This window comes from Microcebus murinus, chromosome 2 (genome assembly GCF_040939455.1).
Source record: "Microcebus murinus isolate Inina chromosome 2, M.murinus_Inina_mat1.0, whole genome shotgun sequence".
Taxonomy (NCBI): domain Eukaryota; kingdom Metazoa; phylum Chordata; class Mammalia; order Primates; family Cheirogaleidae; genus Microcebus; species Microcebus murinus.
The window spans coordinates 99,915,001-99,932,708 of NC_134105.1; the positions used below are offsets into that span (position 1 = coordinate 99,915,001).

Genomic DNA, 17,708 nt, shown 5'->3' on the forward strand with positions numbered 1-17,708 from the left:
GAAATAGTTTTATTTTTTCTTCTTTATTTTATTTTTTTTATTTGGTTTATATGTGATCAACGTAGGTAATTTGTAAAAGAGATAGTTTTAAATTATAATTTAAACAGTGCTCTTTATCTGGTTGACCAAAGAAATTCACTCCATTCATCCCAACAATTTCTACTTTATAGGGAGATAAAACATGGCTGCTACTGCAGAAACTATAAAGGAGGATCTATTAAGAGAGGAAGACCTAGGCCGGGCGTGGTGGCTCACGCCTGTAATGCTAGCACTTTGGGAGGCCGAGGCGGGCGGATTGCTCAAGGTCAGGAGTTCGAAACCAGCCTGAGTGAGACCCCGTCTCTACCAAAAATAGAAATAAATTAATTGACCAAGTAAAAATATATATACAAAAAATTAGCCGGGCATGGTGGCGCATGCCTATAGTCCCAGCTACTCGGGAGGCTGAGGCAGTAGGATCGCTGAGCCCCGGAGATTGAGGTTGCTGTGAGCCAGGCTGACGCCAAGGCACTCACTCTAGCCTGGGCAACAAAGTGAGACTCTGTCTCAAAAAAAAAAAAAAAAGAGAGGAAGACCTAATTCTAAAACACTATTATTCTGTTCTCTGGAAGATCTAAATTTTCCTCTTGTCATTACCATAAGATACAAGCAAAGATTCTAATAAACTTTGGACAGAAAGTAGAACATAGATAGGTAAGTCTCACAAAATTTGAAGTTTATTGTTTTGTTTTGTTTTTGAGGCAGAGTCTCACTCTGTTGCCCCAGGCTAGAGTGCTGTGGTGTCAGCCTAGCTCACATCAACCTCAAACTTCTGGGCTCAAGCAATCCTTCTGCCTCAGCCTCCCAAGTAGCTGGGACTACAGGCATGTGCCACCATGCCCAGCTAATTTTTTCCATGTATTTTTAGCTGGTCAATTAATTTCTTTCTATTTTTAGTAGAGACAGGGTCTTGCTCTTGCTCAAGCTGGTTTCGAACTCCTGACCTTGAGTGATCCACCTGCCTCGGCCTCCCAGAGTGCTAGGAAAATATGCAGTTTAAACAGCTATTAGAGTCAGAATTCATACTACTCCTTCACAGGTTATAAATCTTTAACTAATTTGACCCTAAGAATTTTCAAAGTTTTTGAAAATAACCAGAGAGCAGAAGTTAGGTTATTACGTATGAAATGTCCAGGCTGGGCACAGTGGCTCACACCTGTAATCCTAGCACTCTGGGAGGCCGAGGCAGGCGGATTGCTCGAGGTCAGGAGTTCGAAACCAGCCTGAACAAGAGCAAGACGCCGTCTCTACTATAAATAGAAATAAATTGATTGGCTATCTAATATATATATATAGAAAAAATTAGCCAGGTATGGTGGTGCATGCCTGTAGTCCCAGCCACTCGGGAGCCTGAGGCAGAAGGATTGCTTGAGCCCAGGAGTTTGAGGTTGCTGTGAGCTAGGCTGACACCATGGCATTCACTCTAGCCCGGGCAACAAAGTGAGACTCTGTCTCAAAAAAAAAAAAAAAAAAGAAATATCCAATTTCCTAAGTACTAAGTTTGACAGTTGATATCTCTGATATTTCACTTTGACATTTCTTGTTTTATGTTTATTGTGAAGGTACATCTCATTCTTTCAAAAGTACATTTTGGCTTGTGATTATCTGTCAAATTTTTTTAGAGCAATTTTTGTGAAACCATGGGTAAGTCAAAAATTTATGGTATTTTTGAATATGAGTTTTGTCATGGAACTAATGCAGAACAGACAGCTCAAAATATCAACAAAGTGTTCGGGAAGGATGTGGCTAATGAATGCACAGTATGTCAATGGTTTGAGAAGTTCCGTTCTAGTGATTTTAATCTTGAAAATGAGCTACGTGGGCGACCTGAGACTAAGGTGGATAATGATGAGCTGAAAGCTGTAATGGAAGCTAGACTTGGAAACCCTCTGTCTTCCACCATATTCACCAGACTTTGCACCAACTGACTACCACTTTTTGCAGGCTTTGGACTACTTGCAAAGAAAAATATTCAATTCTCTATAAGCTGTGGAAAACACCTTTTGCGATTTCATCGCCACTTACTCTCCAGGCTTCTTTGCTGTTGGCATAAACAAGCTACCATTAAGATGGCAAAACTGTGGCAATAGTTTAGGCACCTACTTTGATTAACTGTACTGCTTCTTGTTTGAGATATAATAAACTACACGTTTGATTCAAAATCAGACATTTCAGGACGACTTCCAGGGCCCTCCTCTCTTGGGGCCCCAGAACCTCGTCCACAAAAAATAAATTAAAAAAAAAAAAAAAAAATCAGACATTTCAGGCTGGGCGTGGTGGCTCTCGCCTGTAATCCTAGCACCCTAGGAGGCTGAGGCAGGCGGATCGCTCAAGATCAGGAGTTCGAAACCAGCCTGAGCAAGAGCGAGACCCCATCTCTACTATAAATAGAAAGAAATTAATTGGCCAACTAATATGTATAGAAAAACTTAGCTGGGCATGGTGGCGCATGCCTGTAGTCCCAGCTACTTGGGAGGCTGAGGCAGGAGGATTGCTTGAGCCCAGGAGTTTTAGGTTGCTGTGAGCTAGGCTGACACCATAGTACTCTAGCCCGGGCAACAGAGTGAGACTCTGTCTCAAAAAAAAAAAAAAAAAAAAAAAATCAGATACTACAAACTTATAATAAGTGACTTAAACTGAAATAAGAGACCTATAATTTACATATAAACCTTGAATCTCAAAAATGAGTCTTCTGGATTGTTCCTATTCAAGATGTGGTCTATGGTCCAGAAACAACAGCATCACCTATGAACCTATTAGAATACAGAATCGTGGACCCTTTGCTAGACCTATGGTGTTAAAATTTTCATCTTAGCAAGAACTCCACATAGATTTGTATATGCATTCAAGTTTGAGAAGCACTATTCTAGATACTAATAACCCTGATATTAAACCTAGAGTGTCAAAGCCTTGACACTTTTAGAAAACTCCAATTGTTAAAAAAGACTGTATTGGCCAGGTACGGTGGCTCATGCCTGTAATCCTAGCACTCTGGGAGGCTGAGGCAGGAGGATCACTCAAGGTCAGGAGTTCAAAACCAGCCTGAGCAAGAGTGAGATCCCATCTCTACTAGAAATAGAAAGAAATTAATTGGCCAACTAAAAATATATTAAAAAAATTAGCCAGGCATGGTGGCACATGCCTGTAGTCCTAGCTACTCAGAACGCTGAGGCAGGAGGATCGCTTGAGCCCAGGAGTTTGAGGTTGCTGAAAGCTAGGCTGATGCCATGGCACTCTAGCCTGGGCAACAGAGCAAGACTCTGTCTCAAAATAAATAAATAAATAAAATAAAAAATAAAAAAGATTGTATTAATGGACAAACAAATTTGGCAATTCTTTTCCTAGGCATAATGACCCACTTGGTAAGATAAACCGTGACAGTTTTTTCTTATGGTTAAAAAAAGAATCACTAAGCTTAATCATTTCTTTACTAAGCTTAATCATTTCTAAAAAAGGAAAGGAGAAAAATTAATTAATTAATTAATTAATTAAAATTAAAAAAGAACAAATGAACCTCTCTTTGGATTTGCACATAGCTGCGACTACTGGATTTTATGGAAGGAATAATTCAGGGTTAGAGCTAATTGATAGGTATAAATAAGACTAGTGGTTACCTCCATACCATTCATACACACAACATAGTTCCACTAACAACATCTATCATTGTAATTAAGGATTTTCTTTTTTTTTTTTTTTTATGCCCTAGGGAAGGCTAAGGATTTTCAATTGAAAGAATTCCCAACAAAGCTATTTAAAAAGGTCTATCCTTCTCCAGAAGTTGAAATCTCTTCCCTTCTTCACATTTATTGAGACCCATTAAGTCTCAAGAGACCTTTTAGAGAATTACTTTCATTTGCAACTATTTCTTTATGGTGCCCAAGTCATGGTTGTTTTCGATAGTATCTGGCAAGATTCATCAACTAGTCAGTAGCTAGAAATACAAACCTTAATTTTAAATGTTACTATAATAAAAAAAGATAAATGTTACTGACTATACTAAGCATTAAAAAACTAAACAGGCCGGGCGCGGTGGTTCACGCCTGTAATCCTAGCACTCTGGGAGGCCGAGGCGGGCGGATTGCTCAAGGTCAGGAGTTCGGAACCAGCCTGAGCAAGAGCGAGACCCCATCTCTACTATAAATAGAAAGAAATTAATAGGCCAACTAATATATATAGAAAAAATCAGCTGGGCATGGTGGCACATGCCTGTAGTCCCAGCTACTCGGGAGGCTGAGGCAGGAGGATCGCTTGAGCCCAGGAGTTTGAGGTTGCTGTGAGCGAGGCTGACGCCACGGCACTCACTCTAGTCTGGGCAACAAAGTGAGACCCTGTCTCAAAAAAAAAAAAAAAACTAAACAATGGCAAGCAATTTACAATAATGGATATCCTTTGCATAAAAGCAAAAACTGGGAAGATTAGGAGTATGTGTATGTGCACACATACACATTTATATCAACCTGATATACACGGAATATTTCTAGAAAAATACTCAATAAACTGGAAGCAGTAGTTGTCTAAAGGGAAGGGTTCTTAAGGTCCAAAGTGAAAGGAAAATGTACTTTCACTATATATAACTTTGTACTGTTTGAAATTTTTACAATAAAATATATTTATATTACTTTTCCAATTAAAAAATTTAGTTAATAAAACAAACAAAATCAAATCTCGGTACCCACATAATCAAATAATTTTTTAAAAATAGGGCTCCTTTATTTATTTATCAAATATCTGTTACTCAGAAATATAGAGGCCGGGCGGGTGGCTCATGCCTGTAATCCTAGCTCTCTGGGAGGCCGAGGCGGGTGGATTGCTCAAGGTCAGGAGTTCGAAACCAGCCTGAGCAAGAGAAACCAGCCTGAGCAAGAGCGAGACCCCGTCTCTACTATAAATATAAAGAAATTAATTGGCAAACTAATATATATAGAAAAAATTAGCCGGGCATGGTGGCGCATGCCTGTAGTCCCAGCTACTTGGAAGGCTGAGGCAGCAGGATTGCTTGAGCCCAGGAGTTTAAGGTTGCTGTGAGGTAGCCTGACGCCATGGCACTCACTCTAGCCTGGGCAACAAAGCTAGAGTCTGTCTCAAAAAAAAAAAAAAAAGAAAGAAAACAAAAGAAATATAGAGATAACCCAGGTAATACTTTCAACCCTGGAAAGAAAAAAGGCAGGTTATGGTCAAAGTTATCTCCCTTTCTTTGAGTCTTACTGCTTTTCTTACTTGAAAACAAGCCAAGCAATTGATCTTCAGCAAGAATAAACTATGACAGTTTTTCTGAAAGAACCCCTTAATCAATACATTAAATAGTCCATTTTTAAAGCTCCATAAGATTCAATACACAAAAATATAAATTCCAATTCCTGCTACTTGTAGGAAGAGTCAACAGGTATCAGAGGCTATAACAGCGTAGTACATTAATGAACCCCCCCAGGCCCCCATGAATTACATCTCCCAGTATCTACACCCTTGTGTAGTCCCCTCCCACACCAACTCAGGACTTGAACATGTGATTTGCTTTGGCCAGTGGGACATTAGCAAATATCATACAAACAGAGGTTTAATAAGCACTTGCACACGGGGACTTGCCCTGTAGATTGTGGCCATCACCAGATGAAGAAACAGCCTGGCCTCCTTGAGGATAAAAGACCATGTACAGGGGATACCCAGCCATCCCAGCTAAGTCCAGTTCTCAGCTTACCAGCCAGCTAAATGCAGTCTTATGAGTGAGTCTAGGTGAGATCAGCAGAATAAACATGCAGTCAACCCACAGAATTCAGAAATAATAAACTGTTGTTCTTTTTAAGCCATGTAGCAACAGCAATAGATAACTGATAGAGCAGGTGTCCTCAAACTACGGCCCTCGGGCCACATGCGGGTATTTTTGCCCGTTTGTTTTTTACTTCAAAATAAGATATGTGCAGTGTGCATAGAAATTTGTTCATAGTTTTTTTTAAACTATAGTCTGGCCCTCCAATGGTCTGAGGGACACTGAACTGGCCCCCTGTTTAAAAAGTGTGAGGACCCCTGTGATAGAGTCTTATAAATATTCTGTTCACTCCTCACTGAGGTCCTTTCTCTGAAGATATTAACAAGAATGCTTGAAATTTTTCTGGGATATAGTACAATATTAATATTTATAATTTTAGCATGAAGCACTTTCCTTAGGCCTAAGGACAAAAATATTATAAGACGCAAGTACAAAGATCATAAACTAATTTTTAATATCAGAACCCTAGAGAAAGTTTTTCAATCTCTTACCTCAAAAATTTACTGTTTCCTTCTCCATCATCATCAAAATCCAGCCTGGGGAAAGTCAACAATAAATATTGCAAGCCTACTGATACAGGACATTAAGAAATTAAAATTTCTCAACACAAGCTACCTGTACACCCACCAAAATGGAAGGAGGAAAAGAGGAAGTGGGCAAAAGTCAAACAAAGCTACATTACCTTTTCCTCATAGTGTCAAACTGTGCAACAGAAAAAGAGTACCTACTGCTACCTTAACACTTCCCTAGGGTAGCAGTCCACCTTTGCCAAAGTTTTACATCTGACTATAACTCTACAAAGAGAGCAGGAATTTACTCAGAACAGCAAAGGAAAAAATTAACATAAATAAAATTCAGGTCCAGTTTCATTTCTATAGTCTACTCTAAGCTATGTTGCTAGCTTTCTGAAACATGTTTCAAAACAGTGATGTTACATGAGAGAGTGACTTAAGACCTAAGAAGGTTGATAGATAATGCTCCTTTCTACCATTCATGTAGAAAACAAGAAATATATACATTTAAGACACTGTGGTAGGCCAGAGGCTGGACGCGGTGGCTCACGCCTGTAATCCTAGCACCCTGGGAGGCCGAGGCGGGCGGACTGCTCAAGGTCAGGAGTTCGAAACTAGCCTGAGCAAGAGCGAGACCCCGTCTCTACTATAAATAAAAAGAAATTAATTGGCCAATTAATATATATAGAAAAAATTAGCCGGGCATGGTGACGCATGCCTGTAGTCCCAGCTACTCAGGAGGCTGAGGCAGTAGGATCGCTTGAGCCCAGGAGTTTGAGGTTGCTGTGAGCTAGGCTGATGCCACAGCACTCACTCTAGCCTGAGCAACAAAGTGAGACTCTGTCTCAAAAAAAAAAAAAAAAAATCAGGCATTTCAGATTTAATGACCTAAATGTGCAGTGAAAGAAGAGGTGAATTTCATTTCAGGGGATTAGGAAAGATTATAGATAATAGAGTAGGCTAATCCCCTTTTAATCTCTGTATTCTATTAAACTATAATATTGTTCATGTTATCATTTTAACCCTGTGGTCACTCTCACTTATTCTACTATTGGTATAACCTGATATTATGGACACCTAATCTAGATGGGTTGCATACGAAATGTACAGCATCAATCCTGAAAGTGTTCATTCCTCTTCCTCTTTCCTGCAGCCCCTGATCACCTGTCAAAATCCTACCCATCTATTCAATAACTCAATTTCTAAGAATCTAAAGAAACAACTTGAAATAGAAAAAAGGTTATATACAAAGATGTTCATTGTACCATTACATATAATAGCAAAATCTTCAAAACAATTTAAATGTCCCCAAACAGGAATTAAGTACCTCCTTTTACATAACCATTAAAAATTATGCTTATACAGAATATGTAACAAGCAAACAAGAGTTATTATATATATATATACATATGAAAAGACCATAGCTCAGCTATGAAAGCAAAAAAAAAAAAAAAAAGAAAAGACCAGGCTATATAAAACTATTTCATTATATGATTATAACTATTAAAAATAATTTATGTATAAAAACTGAAGGAAGGTGCTCGCTTCGGCAGCACATATACTAAAATTGGAACGATACAGAGAAGATTAGCATGGCCCCTGCGCAAGGATGACACGCAAATTCGTGAAGCGTTCCATATTTTTAGCCAATCGAAAAAAAAAAAAAAAAAAAACTGAAGGAAGTACACTAAAAAAACTGATGGTAGTTGACTTTGGCCAATTGTTGTTCTTTCTAACTTTCTATATTTTCCAACCTTTCTTTTAATATATTTTTCCGTTTACCAATCATACATGTTCATTTCAGAAAATCTGGAAAATTAAAAGCAAAAGAAAAAAATAAAACACCCATAATCCCATCACCCAGAAATCTGATGAGTATTTTTTCAGTGTTTTTGCTATGCACTTATGTTACATGTTTTTTTCTGACAATGAAATATTACTATAATATTGTAACCTCTCTTAATATATTGTGAACATTTTTCTGTACTAATACATATTTGCCAATTCTAGCAATATAGTATTCCATTTTAAATATACTATAACTTGCTCAAGTGATCCCTTAATTTAAATATTTATATTGGTTCTAATTGTTTGCTATTATACGTAACAATAACACAATGTTTAAGAGAGTGGACTCCAAATCTAAATTCCCAAGGTTTATACTCTACATCTGCCACTTACTAGCTTTAGAACCTTAGAAAGTTACTTATCCACCCTATGCCTCAATAAATGAGTTAGAATGTATAAAGTTCTTGAACACATAGCAAATCTTAATATGTTACTTATGTTACCACTTAACTCAGGGATCACTCCTGAATTACTTTTGGTGAAATGGAACTTAAATAATTATAATAGTAGGTATATAATTTTTGAAAAGAAAAAAAGGGAAATGTAATACCAAAAAGTGGATAAAATACAACCCATTCATCCAGGCCCCTCTATAGTAACCTCTTTTCTGAAGCTTTTCCCAATCTTTACCAACCAAATGTGGTTATTTCTGTACACAGAAAAACACAGCACTGAATTTTTTCCTTTCTTATAAAACTTGGCATATTCTATCTTATATTATATGTATGTGTGCAATGATTATTCCTGTCAGATATAAGCAACTTGGAGATAAGGACTGTGTCCTATTTATCTTTGTATCCTATTCCCAATCGTCACAATGCCATACGCTAATTAGGCATTTAATAAGTACTTCTGGAATTGAATAGACTCTGCATTCCAAATCAAGCAACATATCAATAACTTAGAAGAGAAATCAGTAAGGTCAGCACTCTCTAAATTCAGAAAAGAAGTCTATCAAAATGATTTTGAAATGTAGACATAAAGCTTAATGAAAGCAGTTTTCTCAGCAATAGTGACATCTCTGGGCTTAGCCACAGTCCTTTACCTTGCAGAGATTCTTGGTTAAAAAAAGAAATGCAGCCAGGCGTGGTGGTTCATGCCTATAATCCTAGCACTCTGGGAGGCCGAGGCAGGCAGATTGCTCAAGGTCAGGAGTTCGAAACCAGCCTGAGCAAGATCGAGACCCCATCTCTACTATAAATAGAAAGAAATTAATTGGCCAACTAATACATATAGAAAAAAATTAGCCAGGCATGATGGCACATGCCTGTAGTCCCAGTTTCTTGGGAGGCTGAGGCAGAAGGATTGCTTGAGCCCAGGAGTTTGAGGTTGCTGTGAGCTAGGCTGACGCCACGGCACTCACTCTAGCCTAAGCAACAAAGCAAGACTCTGTCTCAAAAAAAAAGAAGAAAGAAAGAAATGCTATGGGAAACTTAGATAAAACATCAATTTGACAAAAAGACAAATCTCCCCCAGAACACAGGTGTAAGAAAAAAAAAAAAAAAAAGGAAAAATCCAGAGACTAAGGAGACTTATATGACAGCAAGGTAGTAAGTAATCAGTTGAAGAAAGAGAGTCAGGAATAGCCAAGTGAATTCAGTAACTAACTAAATTAGGTTGGTTTATAGGAGAAACATTAATAACATAATACCATACTGAAACTTACCCTGGTCGCCGCTTAACAGCCCTCTGGACAATGGCTCCTCCACCTTGAATCCCAGACCCAGGGTTTCCAGAAGCAATGGCTGGACCCAATGATGGTACATCTGATGTCATTTCTGTCAAAACAAAAAAGAAATACACATTTTCAAAAAGAAAATCCTTGTTTATCATCAATATCATCAAGCTGGCTAAAGGAAAGGCTCAAGCTATGGATCTCAGCAGTTTGCCAGTAATTCCAAATGCACACATCCAGATTTCTTTCTTCTTCAATTCTTACATTGGTAAAAGATTTCCCCATACTTCCGTTCTCCTCACTTCATAGAGTATGGAAGGAGTACTATATTCTGCAGCATTTACTTTAATACCACTTTGGTATAAGTATCAACTATAGTCGACAGCCACAGATGAACACACACAGCCGAGCGTCGACTTTAGCTGACAGCCGTGATATGACTTTTCTAATTTTTCATTTATCAAAATAAAATTGTGAACATTTAAAAATAACGTGATATTTCAAGGTGGTACAAGTTTTTAAAAAAAAATAAAAAATAAAAAAATAAAAATAACGTGATAGAGGCCGGGCGCAGTGGGACACACCTGTAATCCTAGCTCTCTGGGAGGCCGAGGCGGGCGGGCGGATTGCTCGAGGTCAGGAGTTCAAAACCAGCCTGAGCAAGAGCGAGACCCTGTCTCAACTATAAATAGAAAGAAATTAATTGGCCAACTGATATATATATATAAAAAAAAATTAGCTGGGCATGGTGGCGCATGCCTGTAGTCCCAGCTACTAGGGAGGCTGAGGCAGTAGGATCGCTTGAGCCCAGGAGTTTGAGGTTGCTGTGAGCTAGGCTGATGCCACAGCACTCACTCTAGCCTGTGCAACAAAGTGAGACTCTGTCTCAAAAAAAAAACAAATAAATAAAATTGTGAACATTTAAAAATAACGCAATGGGCCGAGTGTGGTGGCTCACGCCTGTAATCTTAGCACTCTGGGAAGCCAAGGCGGGTGGATCGTTTGAGCTCAGGAGTTCGAGACAAGCCTGAGCAAGAGCAAGACCCCGTCTCTACTAAAAATAGAAAGAAATTAATTGGACAGATAAAAATATACAAAAAAGGCCAGGCGCGGTGGCTGACGCCTGTAATCCTAGCACTCTGGGAGGCCGAGGCGGGCGGATTGCTCAAGGTCAAGAGTTCGAAACCAGCCTGAGCGAGACCCCGTCTCTACCAAAAATAGAAATAAATTAATTGACCAACTAAAAATATATATACAAAAAAATTAGCTGGGCATGGTGGTGCATGCCTGTAGTCCCAGCTACTCGGGAGGCTGAGGCAGGAGGATCGCTGAGCCCCAGAGATTGAGGTTGCTGTGAGCCAGGCTGACGCCACGGCACTCACTCTAGCCTGGGCAACAAAGCGAGCAAAGCGAGACTCTGTCTCAAAAAAAAAAAAAAAAAAAATACAAAAAAAATTAGCCAGGCATAGTGGCACATGCCTGTAGTCCCAGCTACTTGGGAGGCTGAGGCAGAAGGATTACTTGAGCCCAGGAGTTTGAGGTTGCTGTGAGCTAGGCTGACGCCATGGCACTCTAGCCCGAGCAACAAAGTGAGACTCTGCCTCAAAAATAAATAAATAAATAAAATAATAATAATAATAACATAATATATATAAAACATATATATATATTACCTATTCTAATTTACATTACAAGTAAAGCTGCCTGTAAAGTAAAACAAGCTTTCAGTGCTTTAATTCTTTCCTCATCACACAAGAGCAAAACGGATTTGTAGTCAATGCACAGCACAAACTATTGTGCGGACTATGAGTGCCGGCTGTGGGCAAGGTTTCACAGCCAGTGAGCGCCGTACCAAAGTGGTTAAAAAGCTTTTAACAGAGAAATAGTAATTTAAAACAACCACACACACAAATTGGTTTATATATATCATTCATGCAAAAAACATTTATAATTTAGCTTTTTAAATTTATTTTGATTGGAAAATTCAAAAAACCCAAAAGTAAAAATCATCTAAATTCTAATACTTAAAATAAAATTATACAGAGTAAAACTGATAGTCCCTCATTATGTAGTCCCCCATTCCTTCTAATTCAATCTCATTCTCAGCAGTAACCACTAGAATCCCGATCTGCAATTTGCTTTTGTAATTTAAATATACATCATGGATATTTACTTACACACACTCACAATCACACATATATATATACCTCATTCTTTTTTATTAGTTCACATTGTATAAATGTACCATATTTTATTCAACCAGTCCCCAACTGACTTATATTTAGGCTGTTCCCAATTTTTTATTATTATAAATAATGCTCCAAGAACATTTACATATGTAGCTTTAAATTCTTTTGCTATTTAGAACAGATCCCTAGAGGTGGAATTTGTTGTTCCAAGCATATAAACATTTAATATTTTCAAGGATACTACTAAATTATGTTCCAAAAAGGCTGCTACAACTTATGCTTCCACTAAGAGGAAATGAGAGTACTTATTTCCCTCACTAGCACTGGACACATTAAATTTTTAATTTTACAAACCCTAACAGGTAAAAATGATACATCATTTGTTTCCAATTATAAAATATTTCTTTTTATCTTCAAGTTATCTAAAACCAAAGAATTGACCCTTCACATCTTCAATATTTTTATGCTAAATCTTTTTCTAATGAATTTGTAGGATATATGAATATTAAAAGGATATTAAGCCCTTTGTCTATTATGTATTTCTAATATATATGCTTCCATTTCTTCCAAATGGATAGCTAATTATTCTAATATCATTTGCTGAATAGTCTATCTTTTCCTCTCTTATCTGAAGTGCCTCTTCTATTATACCTTAAATGTCTATAGATACCTGATCTCTTTTTACACTTTTACTCTGCATTAATATATTTTCCTATTCTTATGTCAGTACCAAACATTTTTTATTATAATAGTTTCACAGTACATTTTAAATGTAATAGGAAAGGTCCTCTGTTCTCCATTAATTTATTTTATAAAATTGTCTTATTAGATGTCATACACTGACTTACGCTTTCAGAACAGAGTAAATGGACGTTTCCCTATTCTTCCTGCTAAATACAACTACAAATCCTAGACATTTTACATATATAACAAATATAAGACCATTCTGAAAGGTAGAGAAAAGAAGGTAGACAAGCTAGGAACATCAGGACCGGAGGAATGACATGGTAAAGAGTTCCCAGGGTTTTCTTTTTGTCTCATCTATCCTAGACATGGGCTGAAGAAGTCAGCAATTTGACAACACCAAGGAGCATGGACAAACATAGCCATCTAAAATCCCTCTCTAGGCCGGGCGCTGTGGCTCACGCCTGTAATCCTAGCTGTTGGGAGGCCGAGGCGGGCGGATTGCTCAAGGTCAGGGGTTCAAAACCAGCCTGAGCAAGAGCGAGACCCCGTCTCTACTATAAATAGAAAGAAATTAATTGGCCAACTGATATATATATAAAAAATTAGCCGGGCATGGTGGCGCATGCCTGTAGTCCCAGCTACCCGGGAGGCTGAGGCAGAAGGATCACTGGAGCCCAGGAGTTTGAGGTTGCTGTGAGCTAGGCTGACGCCATGGCACTCACTCTAGCCTGGACAACAAAGCGAGACTCTGTCTCCAAAAAAAATAAAATAAAATAAAATAAAATCCCTCTCTAGTCTGAGTATCAGGAAAAGGGGCAGCATAGCAAGACAGAAAATTTTTAAACAACAACTACCAAATATGACAGGGAAAAGTTGTGGCCCCACTCCCACCCATGCCAGCAAAAGCTGAGTGGGGAGCCTAGACTTTTACTCTTGCAAGGCTGGACCAAGGCACCCTACTATTCCTGCCAGGTTGGTGTCAGAGAAGGCCCAGAGAGACCCAGAACTTTCATCTCCACCAGTCAGAAATGGGGACCTTCTTCTTGCTGTGTCAGTGGAGATCATGGTAAAGCTGTGATTCCCATCCTCATCCAGCAGTAAAAAGGAGCCCTCCTCACCTTAGGTGTCAACGGAGGCCAAGCAAGGAACCTGGAATTCTACCTCCACCTAGCAGTATCAAAGCAGTGCTTCCCCCTCCCCTGCCAAAGTAGTGTCAACGAAAGCCAGCTAACACAGAAGGTTCAAATAAGATGCAACATCATATGACATAATACAAAAATGCCCAGGTTTCAATTAAAAAAAAACCCTGTCATACCCAAAATCTGGAAGATCTCAAACTGAATGAAAAATGACAATAGATGATAACAGTGAAATGACACAGAAGTTAGATTTATCGAACAAAGATTTTTAAAGCAGCCATGAAAAAAAAAATGCTGCAACAATCAATTACAAACACATAAAACAAATAAAATAATAGAAAGCCTTGGCACAGAAACAGGAGACATGAAGGAGAACCAAATAAAAATTTTAGAATTGAAAAATATAATAACTGAAATAAAAAGCTTAGTGGATGGGTTCCAAGAGCAGAAGGAAGGTACAAAGGACAAAAATCATTAATATGGAAGACAGAACACTAGAAATTACCTAATCTGAACTCACAGTAAACAGACTGAGAGAAAAAAATTAATAGAGCCTCGGGGATCTTTGGAACTAAAAACAAAAGATCTAACATTTTTGTCACTGTAGTCCCAGAAAGACAGAAAGAAGTCAGAACTGAAAAATAACATGAAAATTTCCCAATTTTGGCAAGAGAAATAAACCTACAGATTCAAGAAGTTGTGCAAACCCCCTAAAAGGATTAACCTAAAGAAAGCCATTCCAACACACATCATGTATTTAAATTTCTGAAAACTAAAAACAAAGAAAAAGTCCTTCCTAGCACTCTGGGAGGCTCAGGCGGGTGGATCGCTCAAGGTCAGGAGTTCGAAACCAGCTTGAGCAAGAACGAGACCCTATCTCTACTAAAAAAGTAGAAAGAAATTAATAGGCCAACTAAAAATATATATAGAAAAATTAGCCGGGCATGGTGGCACATGCCTGTAGTCCCAGCTACTCAGGAGGCTGAGGCAGGAGAACCACTTGAGCCCAGCAGTTTGAGGTTGCTGTGAGCTAGGCTGACATCACGGCACTCTAGCCTGGGCAACAGAATGAGACTCTGTAAAAAAAAAAAAGTCTTGGAAGTAGGTAGAGAAAAATTACATCTTACTTATGGGGGAAAATAATTCTAATGACAGAGTACTTTTCATCAGAAACCATGGAGGCCATCCATGGAGGTTATCCAAGGAAGGGGATAACATTTTTTAAGTTCTGAAAGAAAAGAAGTGCTAACCCAGAATCTAATACCCAGTGAAGATATCATTCAGGAATGAAAGGGAAATTAAGACATTCTCAGATAAAGGAAAACTAAGGAAAATTTATCATCAGCAGATCTATCCTAAAAGACTAGTTAAAGAAAGTTGTCTACACAGAATACAAATTATAAAAAAAACTTTTGGGCCGGGCGCTGTGGCTCACGCCTGTAATCCTAGCTCTTGGGAGGCCGAGGCGGGCGGATTGCTCAAGGTCAGGAGTTCAAAACCAGCCTGAGCAAGAGCAAGACCCTGTCTCTACTATAAATAGAAAGAAATTAATTGGCCAACTGATATATATATATAAAATTAGCCGGGCATGGTGGCGCATGCCTGTAGTCCCAGCTACCCGGGAGGCTGAGGCAGAAGGATCACTCGAGCCCAGGAGTTTGAAGTTGCTGTGAGCTAGGCTGACGCCACGGCACTCACTCTAGCCTGGGCAACAAAGCGAGACTCTGTCTCAAAAAAAAAAAAAAAAACCGGTGAGCAACAATATGTGTAAAACCAACAGGCTTTCCTTCTTTCAAGTTTTCTAAATTACGTGTGATGGCTGAAGCAAAAATTACAAACCTGCACTCTGGGAGGCTGAGGCGGGCGGATTGCTCGAGGTCAGGAGTTCGAAACCAGCCTGAGCAAGAGCGAGACCCCGTCTCTACTATAAATAGAAAGAAATTAATTGGCCAACTAATATATATATATAGAAAAAATTAGCCGGGCATGGTGGTGCATGCCTGTAGTCCCAGCTACTTCGGAGGCTGAGGCAGCAGGATTGCTTGAGCCCATGAGTTTGAGGTCACCATGAGCTAGGCTGATGCCACAGTACTCACTCTCTAGCCTGGGCAACAAAGCAAGACTCTGTCTCAAAAAAAAAAAAAAAAAAAAAAAAACGAAACGAAACGAAACGAAACGAAAAGAAAAGAAAAGAAAAGAAAAGAGAAAAAGTCTTCTAAGTTCCGTTTCAAGAGCCTAGAAAAAGAACAAAATAAATCCGAAGGAAACAATAAAGAGAACAAATTAATAATTTTGAAAACAGAAAAATAAAGAAAATCAATGAAACAAAGACTTGGTTCTTAAAACAGATCAATAAAATTGACAAACCTCTAGCAAGACAGACAAAAAAAGAGAAAACACAAGCTACCAATATTAGGAATGAAAACGGGTATATCACTATAGACCCTGAATATATCAAAAGGATAATAAGGAAATATTAAAAATAACTTATACAAATAAATTTGACATTTTGACAAAATGGACCAATTCCTTGAAAAAACACAAACTTCAACAACTGGCCCAATACAAAATAGATAATTTGAATGGCCCTATAACTATGAGGGAAATTGAATTCATAATTTTAAAACTCCAAAACAAGAAATCTCCAGGCTGAGATGATTTCATTAGAGGACTCTACCGAACATTTAAAGAATTAGGCCGGTCCAGTGGCTCACGCCTATAATCCTAGCACTCTGGGAGGCCGAGGCACAAGGATCGCTCAAGGTCAGGAGTTCGAAACCAGCCTGAGCAAGAGCGAGACCCCATCTCTACTATAAATAGAAATTAATTGGACAACTAAAAATACATAAGGCCGGGCGCTGTGGCTCACGCCTGTAATCCTAGCTCTTGGGAGACCGAGGCGGGCGGATTGCTCAAGGTCAGGAGTTCAAAACCAGCCTGAGCAAGAGTGAGACCCCGTCTCTACTATAAACAGAAAGAAATTAATTGGCCAACTGATATATATATAAAAAAAAAATTAGCCGAGCATAGTGGCGCATGCCTGTAGTCCCAGCTACTCAGGAGGCTGAGGCAGAAGGATCACTGGAGCCCAGGAGTTTGAGGTTGCTGTGAGCTAGGCTGACGCCACGGCACTCACTCTAGCCTGGACAACAAAGTGAGACTCTGTCTCAAAAAAAAAAAAAAAAAAAAATACATAGAAAAAAATTAGCTGATCACGGTGGTGCGTGCCTGTAGTCCCAGGTACGTGGGAGGCTGAGGCAGGAGGATCACTTGAGCCCACGACTTTGAGATTACTATGAGCTAGGCTGACACCACAGCATTCACTCTAGCCTGGGCAACAAAGCGAGACTCTGTCTCAAAAAAAATAAATAAATAAAAGAAAGCTACTGATTTCAATATATTTATATCGTACCCAATGACTTTACTAAATTATTTTACAGGTTCTAAAAGCATTTAGTTTATTCAGTTTTCTTAGTATACATTCACATCATCTCTAAGGAATGATGATTTTACCTCCTTTATTCAATATTTTCACTATTTATTTTGTTTTCTTCTCTTACTGTATTATTACAAGAGTTCTTAGTTTTGTTTTGGTGTTTTTTTGAGACAGAGTCTCACTCTGTCACCCTAGCCGGTATGCAGTGGCATCATAGCTCACTGCAACCTCAAACTCCTGGGCTCAAGTGACCCTCCTTCCTCAGCCTCCTGAGTAACTGGGACTACAGGTGCGCACCACTGTGCCTGGCTAATTTTTTTTTATTTTTTTATATTTAGCCACTCAAATTTAGCAGTGCGAGGTTGAATACCAACTTTAGTGACACTAATGTTAATAAGTTCTGATAACCCACTACCATC

General features: G+C 38.7%; 1 protein-coding gene and 1 non-coding gene across 8 annotated transcripts in view; one reads left to right on the plus strand and one right to left on the minus strand.

Moving 5' to 3' along the window:
• The window catches only part of ARNT (aryl hydrocarbon receptor nuclear translocator), a 66,870-nt gene that overhangs the window by 37,218 nt on the left and 11,944 nt on the right, over positions 1-17,708 (minus strand). For 5 of the 7 annotated variants that reach the window (XR_012918156.1, XM_076000097.1, XM_076000095.1 and 2 more), the window contains exons 2-3: positions 9,830-9,941; positions 6,295-6,339 (exon numbers count right to left, since the gene is read on the minus strand). Coding sequence is in view for 6 of the 7 variants with exons in the window: in XM_076000097.1 (XP_075856212.1) it covers positions 6,295-6,339; positions 9,830-9,941 (157 nt within the window). In the remaining variant the exon portion in view is untranslated. The remainder of the gene's footprint in view (positions 1-6,294; positions 6,340-9,829; positions 9,942-17,708) is intronic. The other 2 variants (XM_076000098.1, XM_076000096.1) reach the window with 1 other exon arrangement.
• Positions 7,853-7,959, plus strand: LOC142869684 (U6 spliceosomal RNA). The gene has a single exon (XR_012918258.1). It is a non-coding gene; the product is annotated as a U6 spliceosomal RNA (small nuclear RNA).